The sequence below is a fragment of the Diplotaxodon limnothrissa genome, linkage group LG3 (genome assembly GCF_057381915.1).
Source record: "Diplotaxodon limnothrissa isolate DT_005_m linkage group LG3, D_limnothrissa_male_GT1.1, whole genome shotgun sequence".
Classification (NCBI taxonomy): Eukaryota; Metazoa; Chordata; class Actinopteri; order Cichliformes; family Cichlidae; genus Diplotaxodon; species Diplotaxodon limnothrissa.
The window spans coordinates 58,832,733-58,855,724 of record NC_140598.1 but is presented as its reverse complement, the minus strand read 5'-3'; the positions used below and the strand labels follow the sequence as shown (position 1 = coordinate 58,855,724).

Genomic DNA, 22,992 nt, shown 5'->3' with positions numbered 1-22,992 from the left:
ATAAAGTTTCTGATTCTGATTCTGATTTTAGTTTCGCTACGCCCAGTGATGCCGGATGGCTTGGCTGTCGACATGACTCCCATGGACGCGGACTTCACCTGGCACAAGAAAAGGACGGCCCTGGAGATGGAAATCCAAGAGGCCTTCCTTCGTTTCATGGCCTCCATCCTGAAGGGCTACCGCTGCTACCTCAAACCCATCACCCAGGCGCCCTCTGAAAAAACCACGGCTGCAGACTCCCTCTATGACCAACAAGGTAAACACGTGATTCACCAAACACTATGGATTTGTTGATGGCTTCCTGGATCTGTAACCTTTGCATAATTTACAACTTTAATTCAGATGGGCTCAACTCATGCATACTTTTATTGGCATCTCTGTTTCAAGGAGTCAGGTTGACCGAATGGTTGAGAGGCTGAGCACATTCATATGCCCTTTAGTCCAATTCCCTGCCCTCCCTTCCATGTACTGTAATGGTTTAAAATAGACCATTAAAGGTGTTTTTAGAAATTAATCACCTTTCTCATCAGCCATAAGAGTGTTTGATGCTGGGAAATAGGCTCCTGGCTCCATTTAATTCCCCTCTCAAAGATCAATTTTAGATGATGTGAAAGAGACTCTTCTTCACGCCGCATAGTTTAACACTTTTATAAATAGCTGCACATTGATTTGATGAGGGTCACTCAGGAATAATTAATATAATGAGGCCAAAAAGGACAAAACGTCTTATGTTTGTCCTTTTAAGATGCAGTAAAGACTCTAATTTTGTTCTTTGCTAAGTTACGAAATTAACGAGTGACACTGAATTCATAAATTCCGTAAACTGAGATGACCGTGAAGCTGACGCCGCACTCTCTCCTTCCCTTCCTGCAGGGTTCCTCAAAAGCAGAGACCGTGCCCACCAGAAGTTCTACTCCCAGCTCACCAAGACCCAGATATTCATCCGCTTCATCGAGGAGTGCACCTTCGTCAGCGACAAGGACACAGGCCTGGCCTTTTTTGACGATTGCGTCGAAAAGGTGATTACCATCCCGGCATCATGCTGCCTCCAGGCGTGTAAAAAACGCATGCTGGTCTTTGTTGTTTTGTTTTTCTCTTCCGTTGGAACGTTGCTTCCAGGAACAGGCCTTTGTGTTACAGTGGTTCATTGGCAAAGTAACATTTGTACGCTGGGAGGCTAAGGAAGCCATAATTTCCTTTGATTCATTCTGTTCCCTTCGCTCTCTTCCCTCTACTTGCAGCTTTTTCCCTCTGATAAAATCACCGACAAGGGCACCAAGGTAATTGCTGATAATGTAATCAGATTTCCTTGCACCTTTTTTTCCCCCTCTTCATATATTTTAATTTCCCCCTATCTGATGAATGCATTCAGTCAAGAGGCATGGATTTTTCCTGCTTTTCCTCTAACTTAATCACAATCAAATAAGCATGCTTTACTGCTTAATTACAAAAGCTTTATAGAGTATCCTCGTAACCTAGTTTATTTACTGGTATCAGACAGGAAATGGTCTACAGCCTGTGTCGTTTTCTAAATCTCTGGATGTGATCCCCTCTGCAGGTTGAAGGAGAGTCATCTGAGGACACAAGACTGCTGGAGCTGGATGAGTCTCAAAAGAGTGAGCACACAGTCTTTGTAATGCCTCCTGAGCCTCCAGTAGATGATGGACCAGATCCTGCTCCTCAGTACACGTAAGACTTGTAGTGCTTTAAGCGTACACTCCACAAAATTATAGTAACACTTTAAAAACACATCAGAGCTCAATAGGGGAAAAATCATGCTGAATGTCAACACCGATATGGGCATGTGATCAGTCTACAGAGGGCTGAATTCCAAGACACCCCCAAAAATCACAGTGATAAAATGATGCAGCAGGAGAGTCCATTTTGTCACCGCGTGCTTACATGTGTGCCTGAGAATGTCAGGGGAGTGCTCATAATAAGAAAACGGATGGTGCATCGATGAGCTCCTGGACAGTCTGAGGTGCAACCTGGTGGTGTTGGATGGACTGAAACATAATGTCTCAGAGGTGAATTTAGGTCAGGCGAGTATGGGGGCCAGTCATACAGTTTCTTCATCCGCCAGGATACTCTCCCCACATGAGACTGTGCACCAGGAGGAACCCAGGACCACCTGCACCAGTGTAGGTTCAGACAATGGATCCAAGGATTTCATCTCAATACCTAATGGCACTCAGGGAGTTGTTGCCTAGCCTGCAGAGGTCTGTGTGTCCCTCCACTGATATGCCTCCCCAGATCATCGCTGACCCACCACCAAACTGGTCATGCTGGCAGCAAAATGTTCCCCACGGCTTCGTCAGACCCTTTCACATCTATCACGTGTGCTCAGGGTGAATCTGCTCTCATCTGTGAAAAGCACAGGGTGCCACTGGTGGACCTGCTATTCTGGTATTTTATGGCAAACGTAATCGGGCTCCAAGGTGCAGATACCGCTCCTGCTGATGGGTTAAGGACCTTCTGTGGCCCTGTCCAGCTCTCCTAGAGTTAACTGCCTGTCTCTTTCTGCCAGTGGTATTAATGTGTCAACCTGGAGGAGTTGAACTACCTGTGCAACCTCTATAGTGTCTATGCATTGCCCCATGCTAACAGCAGTGACACTGACCCTAGCTAAATGCAAAACTAGTGAAAAAACAATCAGAAAAGAAGAGAAGTGGCCTCCATCTGTAAAACCATTCCTGTTTTTAGGGTTTTCTCGTTGTTGTCCCTCTAGTTCACCTGTTGTTAATGTCATTAACACCAAAGCAGCTGAAACTGATTAACAACCCCCTCTGTTACTAAAACGATCAGATCAATATCCAACAAGTTAAACTGACTTGATGCTCTACTCTGGTTTAAAAGTGTTCCTTGCTTTACATTCTGCAGGTATAAAGGGTTCCCCAAACTGCAGTTAAATCTATTTGACCGTCCAAGAGAGTTACGTCCTGCACTCAGCACCAGAGCAGCAGGGGCCAGTCTGTCCAGCAGCCCTGCACTACTAGCAAAGAGGACAAAGCAAGTACGTACTCACACTATCATCCTTAGCAGAAGTAGGAACGATACCTGCTTTGACCATGCTCTTCACCCTTTGTCTTTATCAACGTGTTCATCTGACGTGTGCCCATACTGCTCCTATAGGAGGTCAAGCTCTCATACAAGATGGCAAAGCGTTTCTACTCCAACCCGCCTCTGTGGGCCCGCTGTCTGTTCAGTCACTGCTACAGTCTGTGGTTCATCTGCCTGCCAGCAGCTGTACGGATGGCCAAGTCAAAGACCCGGGCAATGCAGCAGGCGTACAACATCCTGTTGAAGATGAGAACCACTGAGGTGGAGATACTGGATGAGGTACGTTCACATTTTGTAGGAATATGTTTAGATTATCATTTCTCTTTAGATTTTTGGAATTTCATAGACAATGCAAAACATATAAAGTAATGATCATGTGTTTGTCTGCTGTCAGGTGTGTTACAGAGTGGTGATGCAGCTCTGCGGCGTGTGGGGTCTGCCTGTGATGGCTGTGCGAGTCCTGGTTGAGATGAAGAAAGCTGGAGTCCATCCCAACGCCATCACATATGGATACTACAATAAGGTTTACATATATGGCTTATCACTTTAACATATGAAATGTGTGTGTGTGTGTGTGGTCTTGCTGATATGCTGGTTTATGGGATTTATTAAGCAATCCCATCTCATCCTTCATCTGTTCTGCGCAGGCTGTCTTAGAGAGCCCGTGGCCCAGCCGGAACCAGAGCGGCCTGATCATGTGGACCAAGTTGCGCAACGTCCTTCGTGGAGTCACGCAGTTTAAATACGGTTTAAACCGCACATCTTCTGAGAAGGGATCAACACTGACTACCACAGGTGTGACTCAAATGTACAAGGCTGTGTTCCTCTTGTTCCCTTTTCTTGCTTTTTTTTACCTCTTCTAAGCAGGTTATATGATTGGTTTGTTTGTTTACCTGTTAGCAGGGTTACTTAAACTAGTGCTGTCAGCGTTAATCTTGTTAAAATGACGTTAACGCCATAACCACATTAATGCGGCAAATCTTGGTTAGCGAGTTATTGCGGCTCGTCCCATGTGTGGGGCTGCACGGCGTTAGCTCGTTAGCGCCGTCCAGCCACACGCACAGGGCGATCGGCGTTAATGCGGTTATGGCGTTAACGTCATTTTAACAGCACTAGTTAAAACCTGAAACTTTATCAGACAAGAGGTTGACTCTACTTAGAAGTTATAGGACACTTCTTATCATAGCTTCATGATTACATATAAATTGGAATTTAAAAAAAAAATGATGACATTAACTTGATGTTAACTAGAAAATATCAGAAGTCTGCTGCTATACCACATACAGTCTACTCATGTTTCTTCCTGCGTCCTTCTTTAGGTGCTCCAGTAGCTGCCTCAGCAGTCACTGATGCCGACTGTTTGAGTCATGGAAGTGCAGACAGCTCGAGCGAGGTCAACGGTGAGGAGAACAGTGTATTTGCCCCCAGCCATGACATGGAAGACGTAGCAGATAACCACTGCAGCGCAGGTACTGATCCCCAAAGCATCGGTTCTCTGTAACACAAGGTTCAGCTGAGTCTCTGAGGAACAAAAACAAAAGCTTTCTTAAAAGCGTACATTTGTGATTACAGCTGTGTTTGTGGTTTTTTTAAATTCTGTGCTCTCCAGAGAGACAGTGTGATCAAGGATATGGATCCAAGGATGAGCTGCACCAGGAGTTGGCTGAACCGTTGCACGCTGCACTTCCGCCGGCTGATGAGAGAAACGATACCAAAGCACAGCATAATGGTAAGAAAGGCCCAGCCTCAGGCCTTCACCTCCAGTATTGTAATGTATGCACCACAAACCACTACTTTTATTTTTGTTTCTTTTTAACCAGGAGGGGACATAGCTGGCTCAGTGGACAGTGCAGTAGCAGTGGGAGAGCCCCACAGTCCTGTCGATGGGTTGCCGCATGTCCACAGTATTGTTAGGCTGTCCACGGGAAGCTTTGACGGAGAAACGGGTAAGAAAGTACATTTAGCTCAAATACTTTAAAGGTTTTGTTGGAAATTCTGTGAAATTGGCATCACCTTTGAATTTGTAAAGATTATTTGTTCCTGTTTCAATTAAGCTACATAAATGTAATTGTTGCACTACAATAACTGTATCTGTGTGCAGGTAAAGGGAAGCTGTTCAGGAGACACAGCAAGAACGATAACGTGTCACTTACCGATGACGATCCCTCGCTGCCGTCCCCGGCCGTAGCTCACCAGTCTCAGCATCAGCGGCAGAAATCCTTCTCTGAACGCAGCTGCAGCTTCAGCGCTGAAACTCGTGCTGGAATGCTCTCTGAGGCAGGCATGGACCACATGGCCAGCCGAATGGGCGCTGATGCTCGTATCCTAGCTGGAGTCCTCTCAGGAGGTCAAAGCCCACCCCCTAATATTATGCCCAAACCACTTTTTAAAGACTTGGAGGAAGAGCCTGAGGAAAATCAGGGTTTGAGGCTTAAAAAGCTTCCAGAAGAAGAGGACCCAGAAACCGCAGAAGAAAGAAAGACAGACGACAAAGACCTGAAGGTTACCGAAGTAAATAGGGAGAAACAAGTAAGAAAAAACACTGAAACTAATGAAGATGATTCTGGAGTGCGAGGACCCATTTTGGAGAGGGCCGACGTGGAAGTGGGAGCTGACCCACTGTCACGTCTGGTGTCAGAGAGCGAAGAGTCGGCCTCTGTCAACAGTCAGGAACCGCCACGCTCCGTGCCTGCTGTGGTGTCCCGTAACCTGGCTGAGGAGATCGAGCTGTACATGAGCTTGAAAACCCCGCTGGGTACCAAATCCTCCAGCATGGAGCTCCAGCAGCCGCAGGTAGACTCCACGGATGCACCTCAGCCCAAACAGACTCTGGAGCGGAGGTCCAGCCTCCCAGTGCCTCCTGTGAAAACCCCAACTGGCTCACCGAGCAACACCCCCAAACGCAGCCCCAGCACTGTAACCCGCTCCAAGACTTTTGCAGTAAAGACAAAGACGCCTGCGAGCTCTACAGCGAGCCCGGGCCAGCGATCGTCCTCACTGACCGCACTGGTCAAGTCCTCTCAGGGGGGGTCGCTGGGCTCGGTCTTTAACACCATTTCAGGTATCAAGATGGACACGTTCTTAACAGGACCTAAAATCGATGTGCTCAAGTCAAGCATGAAGCAGGCAGCAAACGTGGCCAGCAAAGTGTGGGGGGCAGTGGCATCCGCTTACGCCGATTCAGATGATGAGGTGAGGGTCATTAAAAGGTCATTCCAGACATTGTCAGCCTGTTCTGCATAAAAGGGAAGATTTAAGGTAACTTTTCTCTACAGGATGAAGCTCAGGCTGGTGGCGGCGGCTTCCCAGCTCGTCTGGATGAAAATATGCTGGCTGCACATGACTTGGATGACAGTCCTGAGAGAAAAGGCATCCCAGGTTTGGTGGCTAATGGTCTGAACCAGAGCTGCACCAGCCTGGGCGGCAGCAGCAGCGGCAGCAGTGACACGGGCCGAGGGACCACACAGACACGTAAGCACTGACTCTCTGATGTAAATGAAGAAGCAAGGGAGGGGCAGTGAAGTACTTCTTAGGCCAGTGATGCCAGCTTTCAATATTGTTTTCATGTCGGCCTGCAGATCTGATTCCAGGGCGCCCGGGCAGAGGTCCTGACTCTGAGCAAAGCTCCTCGCATCACGCCTCCTCCTCGAGTATTTTCCAGAACTGTGCACTGGAGGTAGGACCTGCATGAACAGAGTCTGTTTGCGCTGCACTCTCACTGCTGATGTTTAAAATACAGCAGGGTTTGACGCGTTATCCCACTTACAGGTGCTGATGTCCAGTTGCTCCCAGTGTCGCTCCTGTGAAGCGCTGGTGTACGACGAGGAGATCATGGCAGGCTGGACAGCTGATGATTCCAACCTCAATACCAACTGTCCTTTCTGTCAGACGGTCTTTCTTCCCTTATTGCACATCGAGTTTCACGACCTGCGCACGATGACAGGGTAGGAAACTGTCAGATGAGATTTTTTATTTTTCCTGTGTTGTAACACACGAACATATTCTTTGTGGCAACTCAAATTTAAATATCCCTGTTCTTTTATTTTCTCTTTAAGGTTTTATGTGAATCCCAGTGCCTCAGGGGACAGCATCCACAGCACAAGCACCCACCCCACAGCTAGCAGCGCGGCTGACATTAAGACACCAGACCTTATCACTTTCGCTGAAGATGAACAGAGGGAGACCGCTGAAAATACTCCAGGAGCACAGAAGAGGTACAACTTCATCTGAGTACCCTGAATGCACCTCAGGTTGCATGCACGAGGAGATGCATTTGCATGTTTGTTTAAATCTTCAGCGCCGCCTTACTAGTGTTTTCATAGTAAATGCCATCTAGTGGTAGAAACTACCACTAGATGGCAGCATAGATCTTCTAATATGATCTTGGTGCCTTTTACTTGGTGACTGAGAACAAAAAGTTATTGGAATAAACTTTAATAACAAAAATAATAATTGTTGTTGTGGATCATTGCATTATTGTAAGGTCTTTACCTTATAATATAAAGTGCTATATAATGCTAATGTTTTGGTGCTATATAAATAAGTGAATGGTTGTTTCCAGTTTGATTCCAGGGCCGGTACAGTCAGATCCCCTGGGTCTCCTGGAGCACCAGGCAGCATGTAAGCAGCAGAAAGGCACCGGGACATCTTTGACACGTAGCAACAGTGTTGGAGGACCTCTGCAAAGCCTGGACTATTCTCAGAGACCTGGACATGGTGTTTCCACCACCAGCCTTCCCTGCAGTTTGCAGGAAGTGCAAGTCAGTGCCTCCTTTCTGTTCCAAGCCTTCACTGACAGTAGTGCTTTTACCCTCATGGAGTCAATGAGTGGAATTCTGTGTGTTTACAGGACGGCATGGGGACAAAGCGGCCAAATCCCAAACCAGTGTCTGTGCCGTACCTCAGCCCCTTGGTACTGCGCAAGGAGCTGGAAACCTTGCTGGAGAATGAGGGAGATCAGGTATAAATATAAAGACATTCTCTCATGGTTTGATGTGTATAGCAAGTGTCAGCCAGCAGATTCAAGATCCTTTGAGTTACACTTTGTGGTTTATCTGTCCAGGTGATCTACACCCACAAGTTCCTCAGCCAGCACCCAATCATTTTCTGGAACCTGGTGTGGTATTTCCGCCGCCTGGACCTGCCCTCTCACCTGCCCGGTCTCATCCTCACTTCTGAACACTGCAACAACGGAGTGCAGGTTAGACATAACATCTGGTTAAATGCAGTTTTCTCTTCTTCTTCTATGCTTTCCAATCTCAAGGTATGCACTATTGTCCACAGGAACTTGTACCAGGAACTAGGAACTTTTAGACCAGAGTGTAGATTAGTTTCAGAACATTGGGTCGTGGAATATTTTAGCTATTTCACAATAGCTGGTAAAAAGTATTCTTGCTCTGTGGTGTGCTGCTTTTTTACTGTTTTTAAAGATTAAAAAAAAATCTCCTCGATCGCTCTCATCTTTATATTCTTTGTTGTTGTAAGAAAACTGTGACATCATCCATCAGGTGGGCATACAGTAGAGGACTATGTCCAAATGAAGCTGTGAGGAATGTTTATATGAAACTGACTCACACATAAAAGATGAAATGCTGTGACTGTAATAGACTGAAGCCAGCAGTGATGTGCACACCACCTATAAGAAGGCATCTAGACCCAACACAGCAAACTCATTCCTTTACAGAGGATGTCCTGTAATAAGCGAGCACCGTGTAAGCTGTGCTATAATGTCATGGTTTATTCTTGCAGCTGCCTCTGATGTCACTGCCACAGGACAGTAAGCAGGTGTACGTACAGCTCCTGTGGGACAACATCAACCTGCACCAAGAACCCGGAGAACCACTTTACCTGCTCTGGAGGACCTTTTGTAAGTGTGAAGACAGACATTATCAGTCATTGTCCATCAGTACAGTGTCAAGTGTAGAAGCTGTATTTGCAGATTGAATTGTGAGCTTTCAGATTATTGTGGTGAGCTATACTGCATTATCACCACTAGGGGGCGCACGTGTTCAGCCTTTAAACCTCAAGCAAACATATTTTAGTTCACACTAAGAAAGAAGGTATGTACTGATTTCCAAACCCCCCAAAACCAGTCAGATATGGTTTTGTGAACGGAACGTAAAAGAGCGAAAGGACGTAGAAATATACGTGTATCTACTGAACATCTCAAGTTTGAACCTCAGTGACCTTGAAATGAAATTTTCTGAAAATCTTGCAATAACTTGGCAATGAGACAATATGGGATTTTGAAATTGATACCTTCGGTGCATGTATTAGGAGATTAAGGGGTATTTTTGTTAAAGTGTCACTGCTGAGCAGAACAGATCAGATTGGAGGCTCTTTGCTAAAAGAATATTTGAGCAGACTCTCTGATGCTTTGGTGTTTGTGCTCCCAGTGGAGAAGAGGGGAACTCTGGGGCCAACAGACCACCAGGAGAGCCGCACTCTCCTCAACACCATTGTTCGCAACATCCAGACCAACGACGTCTACGGGCCGATCAACCTGCTGATCCGAGAGATCAAACGGCGTCCAGAAGGGCTCAAACGACAGAGGTCAGTTCTGCTCCTTCATCTATACTCACTGTTTCATATTTAGTCTTCCTTTAAGCTCTTAGTTATGATTTTTGCTGCAGTGCATTAGAAAAGTGTCTGATGCCTCGTGTGTGTGAATGTCTCCCAGGAGCGTCTATAGAGAAATACTGTTTCTGTCACTGGTGGCTTTGGGACGGGAGAACATCGACGTAGGTGAGTGAGATTAACTAGTGATGTCAGCTGTGACCTATAGTGTGCTGTAAGAGTTTGAAGGTGATGAAAAGCGATGACGTGAAACGTTCCTCACTCATATCTGTGTCGTCATCATGCAGAGGCCTTCGACAGAGAGTACCACAGCGCATACAACCAGCTGAGCGCGGAGCAGCGCAAGTCTCTGCACTGCATCGATCGCCCGCCTACTCCCAGCGTCCAGTGGTGCCTTAAATGTTTTGGAGCGCCTTTCGTCTGAACTGATCCTCTCAGCAGCAGAGACACAAACTCTTACTGTTCCTGCTTCAACTTTGGGGAACAGGGAGACTTTCGGACATCTCCAGCTGGACGAACATGGTACTGCTTCCTCCGTTTGCCTTGGAAGATGACGTTGGCCGTTTCACGTTTCTTTGCTTTGCTTTAAAGAGGTTTTCCAAGCAGCTGCCTAAAAGTGGAACTGTTGTTGTAAACTTCCTGGAAAGCTGTATTGAATCTCTTCAGACTAGTTGAGTTGCTTTTCCTTACAGAAGCTGTATAAAGCGATTGATCACTGTACAGAATATCTGTGTGTGTGCATGTCAGCAGCTTTGCTCGTAGCCTTTTGCCTCCTTAAATCTGTCGTAGCTATACTCGTATCAGCTCTGTGTGAGACCGTGTACAGACTCTGACTCTAACTTTGTGCACTTTCTGAAGAAGAGTAAGTAAATCAAGTTCACCTGACTTTTTGTACAGTTTAAGGAAATCTCAGTCGAGGTTGCATTTTTGTCAACAACCCTGATTGTTGTGATCAGTCTTAATGAATGTTCACATGTACAGGCTCACACTGGGGCTCTGTGCAGCTCTGTGTTGGAGCATCACATTTAAATGGGAGAGGACTGAGGCTTTGGACAATCACTAATTATCAATCACTAAAATAGATTCATAACATTCCAGATGCCCTGTGCTCAAAGCAGGAGTATTGATCTCTGTGATAACACATGTGACAGCAGCTGTTTGGAAAGTAGAGATCATGAAAAACAAAGACATCAATCTGAAGCATGAAGGTGCCACACCACTGATTAAAAACATCAGAGGAACACAGACAGCAGAGGTGTGCTGGCTTCAGTCGGCCTTTTTAAAGCTGCATTTTTAACAGTAACATACTGTGTTTGTTCAGCTAACATGTCTTATTCTGATCATAACTCAGAGCTGTGTCTCTCATTCTCGACTCTAGCACAGAGTGAACCACGACGGTTCAGACAGGATCTCTTTTATGGTTTACATAAAAGTGCAGAGGGCTCTTGATGAGTGCTGAAACTGTGTCAGGACAGATATTTGATATTTGACATTCCACTAAAAACAGTGAAACAGGCGGGAAAACAAAGTGCTGCGATGAATTGTCAGGTAAAGATGGACCTGTGTGTTGACTTGAGTGTGAGTGTGGCGCTGTACTTGTACAGATGAGAAAATGTGTTGTAAAATATTCCATTTGCACTGCATAGATTAGAACCTGCTCTTAACCCACATCAGAATATTAACAATTTACACCATTTTTCATCCAGAAAAAAATCTCAATTATTTATTTTTGTATTGTTGACATTTGGATTGCAGCTGCTGTGCTAACTTCGAGTTTTTATAACTAGCTGCCCCCGTTTTCCCCTTGAATCCGTGTTAGGGGACTCCAGCCGGTGTTGACTTAGTAAATCTCCTCTTGGAGGATGTACAGAAAAGTTTTTTAAAGGTTCTCTTACCGTCCTGTGGAAAGGAAATGAATGTCTACACATAAGTGCGCTGCAATAAATGAGTTTGTGAACTGATTGAAAGTGAAATTTGTCCTTTTTTTGTCTTTGTGTTAAGAAGAGTTTGTATTTATTGCCAGATTTAAACATCTGCCTTTGTAACACTGCTGTAGCTCATTTCTGTTTTCATGGAAGTAGATGTGATCTTAGTGGGAAAAAAGTTATACTCATGTCAATTTATTTCAAAATCTGCCTTTGTAACACTGCTGTTGCTCATTTCTCTTCATTTCTGTTTTCATGGAAAAAGATGTAAACTTCCTGTCATCCACTGCCAGGAAATCCCATTTCTCCCAAAAGATCCATCCACCCATCCAGTTTTAGAGTTGTGTGGGGCTCGAGCTTATCCTATCAGAGGTATCCCCTGGATGATGATCGGCAGTCTTTCGAGCCTTTTGAGCTCACACAGAGACAGACAACCATTCATACTCACATTCACACCTATGGGAAATTCAGAATAACCTGAATTTTTTAGAAAAAAATGACTTTTTAAAATACAAACACTTGAAGGTATGTGTGTGTTAGATCTTTTTTTCTAAAAGCCAATAAATAACAAAACACACATACACAAGTTTTCTTGCACTCATTTTCACTCTAGACCAGGGGTGTCACTCGAGGGGATGCACAGTACAGTAGTGCAATTCATCCTGATCGGTGATTGGTCAAAAGTCTTCTGTGTTTACGTTAAGTTACAGAGTCTGGATTTAGCGGAAATTACACGACGCTGAATAACGCGTTTTTCTTTGTGGTAAATGTTAGCCGCGCGCTATGACATCTAATGTATTACGCTCATTTCTAGTCTTTTCAGTGGCTACAGCTGCTTTCCGTGGCTCGTTACAAACGATCTGAGATATAGATCCACTTCTGTCTGGCGTAGGCTGCTCACTAGGGCTGGGTATCATCACTGATTTCTATAATCCATTCAATTCCGGTTCTCAAAGTCCTGATTCGATTCAACTTAGCCTCAGACAGTCAGAAATATTATAATTCTGATAATTTATCAGTACTGACTTCATCAGAACTGTGAACATCACAGCAGATCCCTTTGTTTTAAAGTAACTGAGAATAAAACACAGAAAAACATGAAGGAGATTTTCCTGGTCTGGCTTTTTAGAGCAGATAACCTTAAAAATATTCTGCAATATTCTGCAATTTTGCATAATTTAAAGAAGTTTAAATTTCTTCAGTATTGAACAGCAGAAATGAGGCTTTCTTGTCCGAGGTCATTTAAGTGAAAAAAAGAAAAAGACAGCGCTGTAAACAACGGTAGACTGGTGGGTAATAAGCGAATGAATAATGCAGAAAACAGATTTGAGACGGAAAACTGTTCTTGAAGTACACAGAGAGAGAGAGAGCTGTGCAGGAAGTGTGATTTTTATCGTGGTGGAAGCAAAACAACAAAAGTCAGAGGGAATTCATGACGACATTGATCAAATGTGAAGCGTAGTTTGCTGCTTCTTGGCTCGACGAATTTTGTGTGATGACACAGCCCTCACTTCTAAAACTTGCGCACAGACACACCCCTCACAAGCTTGCCACAGACACACCGCTCACTTCTAAAAGGTGGGGGGATGCACAGTACAGTAGTGCAATTCATCCTGATCGGTGATTGGTCAAAAGTCTAGAGTGAAAGGAGAGGCTTGTGATTGGTGGAAAATGTGCAATGAAGAAGCCTTTTTTTATTCATTCAGTCTGTTGTCTGTTTTTTCTTTATCAAAAATATAAAATTATTGGATTGGATAACGAAGCACTGACAGTGTAAAGCGAAAGGGACCAACCGAGTTATGATCATATTTATGTGAATAGCGACAGGTTTATATTATTATTTCTTTAAACTCATATTCCTGCATCTTTATATTGAATTTGTCTGAAAGTTCTGTTAAAAAAACCGAATAAGTTAAAAAAAAAAAACAACTAAAAAAAACAAAACACCAAATTATGCACACCAAACTGGAAGGCTTACATCCCACAAATCAAAGTACAACTCGTGCTGGTGGCAATAGTTCAGGCCTTGATCACAAGCCAGTCTGGCTCCCCACAGGCTGAGATCGGCAACTGAGGTGGTTTCAAGTTCCCAGCCAACCCGTTCTCACTCCCAAAGCGTAACATTTTACGCTAGGTGACAAATCGTCACCATATTACGTTTTCGGCTACCCACCACGTTCCTAAATGACGACCTCGGAAAAAGAGGAAATATGAGAACCGTCTGGACTGAACCTACACATGTTCGCTCTTTTTCTTCAAATCGCTTAGAAACACGCTATTTAACATCGTTACGGTCTGGAATAAGGTTATGGTTAGGGCTAGGGATACAGGGCAGGAACGTCTATTACCGCGGGAGCGTCATTGCACTGGATTCCAGCCATAACCCACCGCGTACCATAAGAACGCTGAAGGTCTCCTTTCGCGTTCCTCAGGAACGCCGCGGGACAGAACGCTCTGTCCCAGCACGACACGCGGGCAGAGGATCGCTCCAGCCCGATCACCGAGGCGTGGGTACAAGCAACAATCCAGAATATAATAAAACCAGGCGCACCAGAAAAAGGTTAGCCCACTTAATAAAAACAATTCCACAAAAATAAAAGATGACACCAAAAAGACGAGACAAGACAATCTTTAATAGCTTTAATAAAAGAAATCACACATGCACACCAAACTGGAAGGCTTACATCCCACAAATCAAAGTACAACTCGTGCTGGTGGCAATAGTTCAGGCCTTGATCACAAGCCAGTCTGGCTCCGCACAGGCTGAGATCGGCAACTGAGGCGGTTTCAAGTTCCCAGCACGACACGCGGGCAGAGGATCGCTCCAGCCCGATCACCGAGGCGTGGGTACAAGCAACAATCCAGAATATAATAAAACCAGGGGCACCAGAAAAAGGTTAGCCCACTTAATAAAAACAATTCCACAAAAATAAAAGATGACACCAAAAAGACGAGACAAGACAAGAGAGCAGCTCCACCGAGCAGGAGCCCTCAAACCGACTATAGGCAGGCGTCTTGATTCTCCAATTAAGGTTAGGCGATTTGCCACGGAGAGGTGAAGGCAGCAATCAAACCCTAAAACAAAGGATAAATGTAACCTTAGCCTCTTGTAGCTGTGAATGCTAATAAAAGCAGTTCTAACGGCTTACCCCAGGACCGGAGGCGCTTTGGTGGAGATAACGAGCACCTCTCTCTGCAACGCTGGAATTAAACAGAAACGGCCGCGCTACAACAGGGCCGCAAAACTACACTAAACCAACTTATTGGCAGATATTAGTTTTGTTTTATCACATATCAATATTATTTTATTATCAAATTTGGTTATTTTGGTCATTCAAATCTGGCTTCCCCATCACTCACTCACTGATGGATACAGCTTTTGAAAATCTAAGAGCTCTGTTGAAGGACTCTGTGCAGGTTAAAAATCAATGTGTGGAATAATAACAAAGAAAGGTAACCTTTAATTATTTATTTTAATGAACTCATTATCAAACTTTAAACAACATCAACAATGTTTAATCTGTGAAGGCACTGCTGGATGCCGGTTCCCAGCTCTGCGTGGAGGCTGTGCGAACACAGGTCACTGATGGTCTTGGTCACTCAGGCCTGTGAATCCAGTTCCTGAAGAACTCCGTCACCATCCTCTGCAGGAATATCGCAGCAAGCTTCTCTCTGTCACCATAAAGTATCACAGCCAGTCCATCAGTCTCGTCGTAGACGAGGTGGTAACGAAACGACTAACCAACACGCAGGACATACAGCGGAGTGGCAACTTCACCGTGTCCATCCATTTCAGCTTCAAGTCTGTCAGAAGGAAGAACAAATGAGTCAGCTGCAGCAACTACTCGTTAAACGCTGTAACTTAGAGCTCTGTTTGATAGCTGCTGATTCACAACAATAACAGTCTTTATAAATCTGCACCGGTTATCGGGTTATCCAAGGCTTTTATGTGCGAATGTTTGCTTGTGAGAGCAGCTAGCCGGAGTTCAAAGGAGCTGGCCTCGCAGCCCGTCAAGGAATGCGCTGGAAGGAACCAGGTTTCGTAAGATTTGAGTTTCAAACTTTATATAAATTTTGAAACTAAAATCCAGTCTTTACTGGTATTGAGCTGATTCTTTTAAAGATGATTTTTTTTTTGAAATTTGGAAAAATCTGTTAACACAATCATTATGAACAAGCTTTGAAAACCACTGTTGAAACTGTGAGTCTACATGCTGTGAGTCAACTGCCTTAAAGATTCAAGATTCAAGATTCAAAGTGTTTATTGTCATGTAGAAGAAATGGCATTTCTCTGTGCAATGAAATTCTTCCTTTGCTGTCTATACACAAATGCCAAGTTAGGGGAAGGAACAAGATAAATAAGGATAAAAATAAGACAAGACATTAAGACAAGTATAGAGTAAGCAAATAAGTAAAAGTAAAGCGCACAGAGATTCACTGCAACGACTAAACATTGAAAGGAACTTAGAGGGGGAAAAACAGCAAAAGTAGAAACAATGAGTCGAAACAAAGTCGCTTACCTTTATTAATAATGCAGATGAAGATAATGATCCTTTTCTTATTTTCTTCTGTTTCAGCTTTTAGAAGCGGGACCAAAGATTGTCTTCTTGTCCTTCTTCCCTGTCAACGTATATATTACGCCAACGGCATAATATTCTAATATGACTACTGGAACGACTTGACCGCAGTCTCAGGCACTAGGCGACTGAGCACAGCACTTCCGCATATGAGCGAGGGGAAACTCCTTGCACGCATTGTTCGATCTTTGCTCTCTCTTCTCCCCTTTTCTCAGGTAGATGTTATTTTAACAACTGAAAATATGAAATAAACACACATGTAAGCCAAGACTCTAAAGAAACAGCGTTGTTGTTGTTCGGTTTTTCATTTCGCCATTTGTTGATTCACTCGAAGAGCAATTAACGTAATATGGGTCAAGTGATCAGTTTGATATCTTCTGTGATACACCGTCATATTTACATTATTTGTACAGTACGAATGATTTGCTTTGGTACCTGGTCAAAATCAAGCTCTCCTCTGTCTGCCCGGCTGCACTTCTTCGCCCTCGCTCACACGCCTAATGCTCAGTCGCCAAGTGCCTGAGCTCGGATCATACCAAAATTAGGGGGAATTAAGGACTGTGCGCTATGTGCTTTGAATATTGTGTGTAGTTTTTGTCTTATACAGTTGTCAGTCGGGCATCCTACACTCCCAAAGACCCCGGGCTTCTGAAAAAACAACCCGGGTTTAAGCCCAGTAATACATCCCCACATAGCTCTCAGACCCCTCTTACTGTGCAAAGAGGTAAGTAAGAGAGTATGCAAGACTCGTCTCTCTCTAAGGGGAGAGACACTGACAGATCTCACATACTCATCTCATCCCCTTTCTTACGATGCACAATTGTGCACTAAGTGCGATAACTTACCGACGACTCATATCAGAATCAGAATCAGAATACTTTATTGATCCCTGGGGGAAATTATTTTTTGTTACAGTGCTCCATTTTAAACCAACATTAAGACAAGACAGACAATACGCTAACTAAGAATAGTACAATATATACATATATATACATACATACATACATAAGTCACTTATAAATAAATATTTGGAAAAGAAACATGTGTAGTTGTAGCAGTAACCAGTGTGTTAAGTGGATGCGTTGTACAGGGAGATGGCCACAGGCAGGAATGATTTCCTGTGTCGTTCAGTGGTGCTTTTCGGTAATCTCAGTCTCTCACTGAACGAGCTCCTGTGACTGACCAACATGTCATGGAGTGGGTGGGAGGTGTTATCCAACATTGTCTTTATCTTGGACAGCATCCGCCTCTCCGACACCACCTTGAGGGAGTCCAGCTCCATCCCCACAACATTGCTGGCCTTACGGATTAGTTTATTAAGTCTGTTGGCATCTGCAACCCTCAGCCTGCTCCCCCAGCATGCAACAGCATAGAGGATCGCACTGGCCACCACAGACTCATAGAAAATCCTGAGCATTTTCTGGCAGATGTTGAAGGACCTCAGTCGCCTCAAAAAATAGAGACGACTCTGGCCCTTCCTGTAAAGTGCTGTGGTGTTTTTAGCCCAGTCCAGTTTATTGTCAATGTGTACTCCAAGGTATTTATAGTCCTCCACAATGTCAACACTGACCCCCTGGATTGAAACAGGGGTCAAGTATATATCAGAATATTATGCCGTTTATACGTTGACAAGGAAGAAGGGCAAGAAGACAAACTTTGGCCCCGCTTCTAAAGGCTGAAACAGAAGAAAATAAGAAAAGGATCATTATCTTCAGCATTGTTAATAAAGGTAAGCGACTTAAGTTCATTGTTCCCACTTTTGGCAAACTTGAGCCCTTTTAGCTTTCCCAAGTTCCCTTTAACGTTTATTTGTTTCACTGAGTCAGCTGCCGTGTGCGCTTTTGAAGGTGGGAAGTTTTCTTTGAAGTTTTTTCAGTGTTGTTAGTTCAACAGAGAGAACTGATCATTAGACTGGGACTAGGACAAACGTTACTCCTCGGGCTCTCAGTCTTTAATCACACTTGTGAACTTGTCAAAGGGGTTTGGGTTATTATAAAACAGAGCGTTCATTGTTTGGGATGAAGAAAGTTTTTATGTGATCTTTGACTCATCTGTGATTTGTTTTCTTTCTGCAGGGTTTGAAGCCGTAATGGATGGAGACGGTGAAGGAGCCGCTCGGGCACAGCTGTGTGTCCTGCAGCTGCGCTCCTTTCACCTGCATCTCTACTACGACCAGACTGACGGGCTTGTTGCCATGCTGTACAGAGGGACACAGAGGCTTGCTGTCGTATTCTTCAGAAGAGTCCTGACGGCGGTCATCCAGAATGGGGATCGCAAGCATAGCAGTGTGTGACCGAGATCGTCAGAGCCTGAGCTTACATGGAGAAACCAGCCGCCTTACCTCAATATGACATGGGCAGTTGGAGTTTGTATCTTTGTAGGCCTATTTGTATTTTTAATCCCATAAATAAATGAATATTATAAAAACACACATCAGTTATCTTTCATTTTATTAATCCATGCACCAATTTTTGTTCTAGAACCTGAAGAAGTCGCCAATAGGCTAATAAAATGTAATAAAATGTAATAAAATGTTCTTTGTCATCTTTTCCAGCTTTAATGCGCATCTGCGCCAAAAGTAGGCGATTAAAAAACGTCAAAAATATGAAAGTTTACTTCTAATATAAATTTGGGAAAAACTAATGGATGTTAATGTGTAGTTCTCAGAATAATTAACCCTCTAGTGCAGAGCACTATTAAACCCATGTTCACGGTATAGTTTTTTAAAATTAAATACAAAGCACCAAAGATCAACAATTATTTGTGAATTGTGGACAAAGCTTCAGAGAAAGTGGCTTCTTTCTGAAGGGGGCTGGGCAGCCAGTCTCTCTCTCTCTGAATCAGAACTAGATGATAGTAGCACTAAAAATCATCATAGACCTGCACTACACTTGTTTTTTAATTCTACCAAAGTACAATATTTAGATTTAGAAAAGTTTATATAATTATTTAGCCTTGTTGTGCAAACAAGCCTGCATAACTTAATAAATGTAGAATTTGCAAAATAGCAAACCTAAAAAGAAACACTAGGTACGAGATACGTGAGTACCTATGATACCGTGATACTTTTGGTAAACGACCATTTGACTAACATGTGTCTCACCTGCTCTTGTTCATCTCTGTTCTGTCCTCATTCTCCTCTCTCTCTCCCTCTGTTCCTCTCTCTCCCTCTCTGCTCCTCTCTCTCCCTCTTTGTGCTGACAATCATCAAATATACAGTTGAAACCAGATATTTATGTACTCTTCAGATCAAAACACAAACACTTTTTTAATTGTAACATCAAATTAGACTAAATGTTTATTTTTTTAGATTGATCAATATAAAAACATATTTGTTAACTTTAAGAGTAAAGAGAGAAACTATCTGTATTTCTTAATTGCAAATGGCACCAAATTGTATTCAAAATTGAGCCACACTTATGGAGCTCCACAGTTCTTTTCCTGGTGTTTTGGTTGACATCTCTTGATGTTCCCATGTCAAAGAAGAAGGCTCTGTGTTTTGCCTTATATGCATCCACAGCTGTGCCACCAGTTTACTCACATGGACTCTACTAACCTATCAGAAGCTTCTTCTTAGATTTTCAAAAGCTGTATCCATCAGTGAGTGAGTGATGGGTGTTATGGATAGGCGTAGCTTTGGGTCACGTGGTGTCTGTAATAGTGATTGCTATATCACCTGTTCACGGCCCGAGGGAAATTTTGTGAATGAGTGGGTGATGGGGGAAGTCGACTTTTGCTGACCGCTCAAGCTTGGAATGTTTTTGATCACTGTTTTTCTACGGATTTTAAGGATTTGATAACAAATAAAAGAGTTTTAACTTGGAACTTTGACTAACGTTTTAAACAGCGGGCGCGTCAACATTATTCCCCTATTCAGCTGCTCGGCGACTCAAAGGCTTGAAAGTCGCCAATATTTGTCAGCAAAAAGCGCGACGGCAATGGAGCGTCCCGCAATCAGCGCTGAATAAACGCCGACGCGAGCCCACACACCGCCACCACTACACCCATAAAATCGGCTAGTCTGACGGATAAGGAGAAGACGACGGTGGTATGTAAATTGTGTTTTTGTGCTGCGTATTGTTTGTTTGAACGCAGTTTGGATTCTGACCATACGAAGATGTTTTTGTGACACGCCCACCGCTACGTTTGCTATTCGGTTTGGTGTGTGTGTGTGCTGTGGCTCTGCAGGCGTTCACCTGAGTTTGGAGGAATTGCTGTTGCCTTTGTTTTGGATTTTGGCATGCTGCTTATGTTGAATGTTTAAAATGAGTGGATCACAGGCTGCATCTGTTGTTGGAAAAACTGAAAAGGATAAAAGAATAACTTCCCTCACTGAGAAAGCTCTTGCAAACAAAATTGAAACCATCCAAACAGATCGGAAAAGGCATGTAAACAAAATGAAAAGTGTTATGTCTCTTAAAGAGCTAATGAAAGATGATAAAAATCATTCACAAGTCAAAAAACAGTTTGATGAGTTAACACACCTGTTTAAGGATGCCAGTGCATTGCATGAATCTTTACTTTCTCTAATCTCATTTGATGAGAAAGATAAACAAAATACATGGTTCTCAAGCATCTCTAAATACAATAAAGGGTTTATGGAGGATGTTAACATATGGCTTTCTGAAACTGATAAACATTCAGGGAGGCCATCATCTGACAAGGCACAGTCACAGGAAACTTCCCTGGGAGGAGAAGTGGAGGTTCGAGAGCACACTGGAAAAGAACCACAATTATCTCTTAATCCTCAGAACGATGTTAATGATGACGTGTTGCCATCCGACAGTGTGTCAAATCAAGGCAGTAGGTCAAGCTCAAGAGTATCATCTACTTCATCTGCATGTCTCAGGGCAGAAGCTGAAATGGCCGCCTTGCTCGCACGTCAACATATGCTGAAAGAAAAACACTCTCTTGAAGAACAAGAGGAACAACTGAGGAGAAAGAAAGAACAACTTCAGCTTGAAGCAGATATAGCTGCAACTGTTGCAAAGGTGAACGTGCTGAGAACTGGATCCGCTATGCGGAGCGTCGCTTCACGGAAATCTAATGGAATGGAATCATATTTTAAAACAAAGGGAAACAGCCTTGAAATTCTTAATGCGGATGCAGAGACTTTTGTTCCTCAGACGCTTACAAAAGGAAATGCAATCACTGGGAATGCAGAGCTTCAAGTAAAAACAGTGCAACAGAATATCAAAAGGGAAAGGCCTGCACCAGCTTTTATGGGGCCTTCTGATGCTTTTGGATCAATTCCACCTTTGCCTAAGCCACAAGCTGCTTTTCCAGTAGCCAATGAAAATCTGTTGTCCATTATGGAAAAACAAAATGAATTAACTTGTATGTTGGTCCATCAGCAAGGTCTTTCTTCACTGCCCAAAAGGGAGATTCAAACCTTTGATGGTGACCCTTTACATTTTCAGGCCTTTATGCGCTCGTTTGAACAGGTCATAGAAGCAAAGACTGGCGATGCTGGTGACTGCCTGCATTATCTTGCACAGTACACCAAGGGGCAGCCCAATGAACTTGTTAAAAGCTGCCAACATATGTCTGGAAGTGCTGGATATGTGAAGGCAAAGACTCTGCTGTATGAGCACTTTGGGAATGGACATGTGATTGCATCTGCCTATTTGAACAAAGTTCACTCATGGCCACTGATTAGATCAGAAGATGGAAAAGCTCTTCAGGCATATTGTTTGTTCTTACGTGGATGCTGCAATGCAATGGAAGAGATTGATGATCTCTCTGAATTAAATACACCTGCCAATATGCTTGCTGTGATTAGAAGACTGCCATATAAGTTAAAAGACAAATGGCGAACAGTAGCATATGACATTCAGGAGAGGCAACATCGCAGAGCCGCATTCATTGACATTGTTTCCTTCCTTGAGCGTCAAGTTAAAATTGTAACAGATCCCATCTTTGGAAATCTATGTGACGTTCCAGCAACACATCTAGCAGCCAAGGGCAGCAATGGAAGGAAATGTTCTCCACATCTAAAAGCTAAAGGAAGTAGCTTCGCCACAACAGTCTCTGAGGTCGAGAGACAGAATCAGATAGAGGCTCAAGATCGTCACAGCACTGTGAAGGCTTGTTTTTTCTGCAAAGGCGGACACACACTGGAGTCATGCGCTCTGCTTGATAAGAAACCTCATGATGAGAAGATTTCTTTTCTTAAAAAGAACCGCATTTGTTTTGGCTGTTTGTGTACTGGGCACATAAGCAAAGAGTGCAGAAAACGCATTTCATGTAAAATCTGTGGCCTCCGACATGCAAGTATACTCCATATCCACCACAAAGAGAAGAATGAAGTCAAACCTAATAATGAGGCAGATAACATTCCTGTTACGATCCAGACTAGTGGTCTTACTGGGGCCGGTGAACAGGACTGTAAGCTTGCCATTGTGCCAGTTAAAGTAAAATCAAAGAGATGTCAAAGAATAGTGGAAACGTATGCCTTTCTGGACCATGGGAGTTCAGCATCCTTTTGTACAGTGGGTCTTATGGACAAGCTGAATATTGCTGGGAGGAAGACAAAGATTCTCCTGCGCACCATGGGACAGGAGAAAGTGGTGGACAGTTTCATTGTACCTGAACTTGAAGTTGCTGGATTGGACAGTGACATGTACTGTGATATGCCTAACCTCTTCACTCAGCATAAAATGCCTGTAGATACTGGTAACATCCCAAATCAACAGGACCTGGATGACTGGCCACATTTGAAGCACGTTCATTTGCCAGAAATTAAGGCCAATGTTGAGCTTTTGATTGGCATGAATATTCCCAGAGCTCTAGAACCTTTGGAGGTCATCCGGAGTGTAGGTGATGGACCCTTTGCCATTAGGACTGTGCTCGGC

At 43.7% G+C, this 22,992-nt stretch overlaps 1 protein-coding gene across 1 annotated transcript in view; it reads left to right on the top strand.

Annotated features, from left to right (window-relative positions):
• dennd4c (DENN/MADD domain containing 4C) overlaps window positions 1-11,569 on the top strand; it is a 38,806-nt gene extending 27,237 nt beyond the window's left edge. Inside the window, exons 12-34 of the mRNA XM_085349651.1 lie at window positions 32-256; window positions 874-1,019; window positions 1,242-1,280; window positions 1,559-1,689; window positions 2,881-3,013; window positions 3,133-3,339; window positions 3,455-3,583; window positions 3,708-3,855; window positions 4,380-4,529; window positions 4,670-4,789; window positions 4,881-5,006; window positions 5,162-6,252; window positions 6,336-6,531; window positions 6,639-6,736; window positions 6,829-7,004; window positions 7,116-7,274; window positions 7,622-7,820; window positions 7,910-8,020; window positions 8,123-8,260; window positions 8,809-8,926; window positions 9,456-9,612; window positions 9,740-9,804; window positions 9,924-11,569. Of these exons, the coding sequence (XP_085205777.1) occupies window positions 32-256; window positions 874-1,019; window positions 1,242-1,280; window positions 1,559-1,689; window positions 2,881-3,013; window positions 3,133-3,339; window positions 3,455-3,583; window positions 3,708-3,855; window positions 4,380-4,529; window positions 4,670-4,789; window positions 4,881-5,006; window positions 5,162-6,252; window positions 6,336-6,531; window positions 6,639-6,736; window positions 6,829-7,004; window positions 7,116-7,274; window positions 7,622-7,820; window positions 7,910-8,020; window positions 8,123-8,260; window positions 8,809-8,926; window positions 9,456-9,612; window positions 9,740-9,804; window positions 9,924-10,060 (4,199 nt within the window). The 3' untranslated portion in view covers window positions 10,061-11,569. The remainder of the gene's footprint in view (window positions 1-31; window positions 257-873; window positions 1,020-1,241; window positions 1,281-1,558; window positions 1,690-2,880; window positions 3,014-3,132; window positions 3,340-3,454; window positions 3,584-3,707; window positions 3,856-4,379; window positions 4,530-4,669; window positions 4,790-4,880; window positions 5,007-5,161; window positions 6,253-6,335; window positions 6,532-6,638; window positions 6,737-6,828; window positions 7,005-7,115; window positions 7,275-7,621; window positions 7,821-7,909; window positions 8,021-8,122; window positions 8,261-8,808; window positions 8,927-9,455; window positions 9,613-9,739; window positions 9,805-9,923) is intronic.
• The last annotated feature ends 11,423 nt before the right edge of the window (window positions 11,570-22,992 follow it).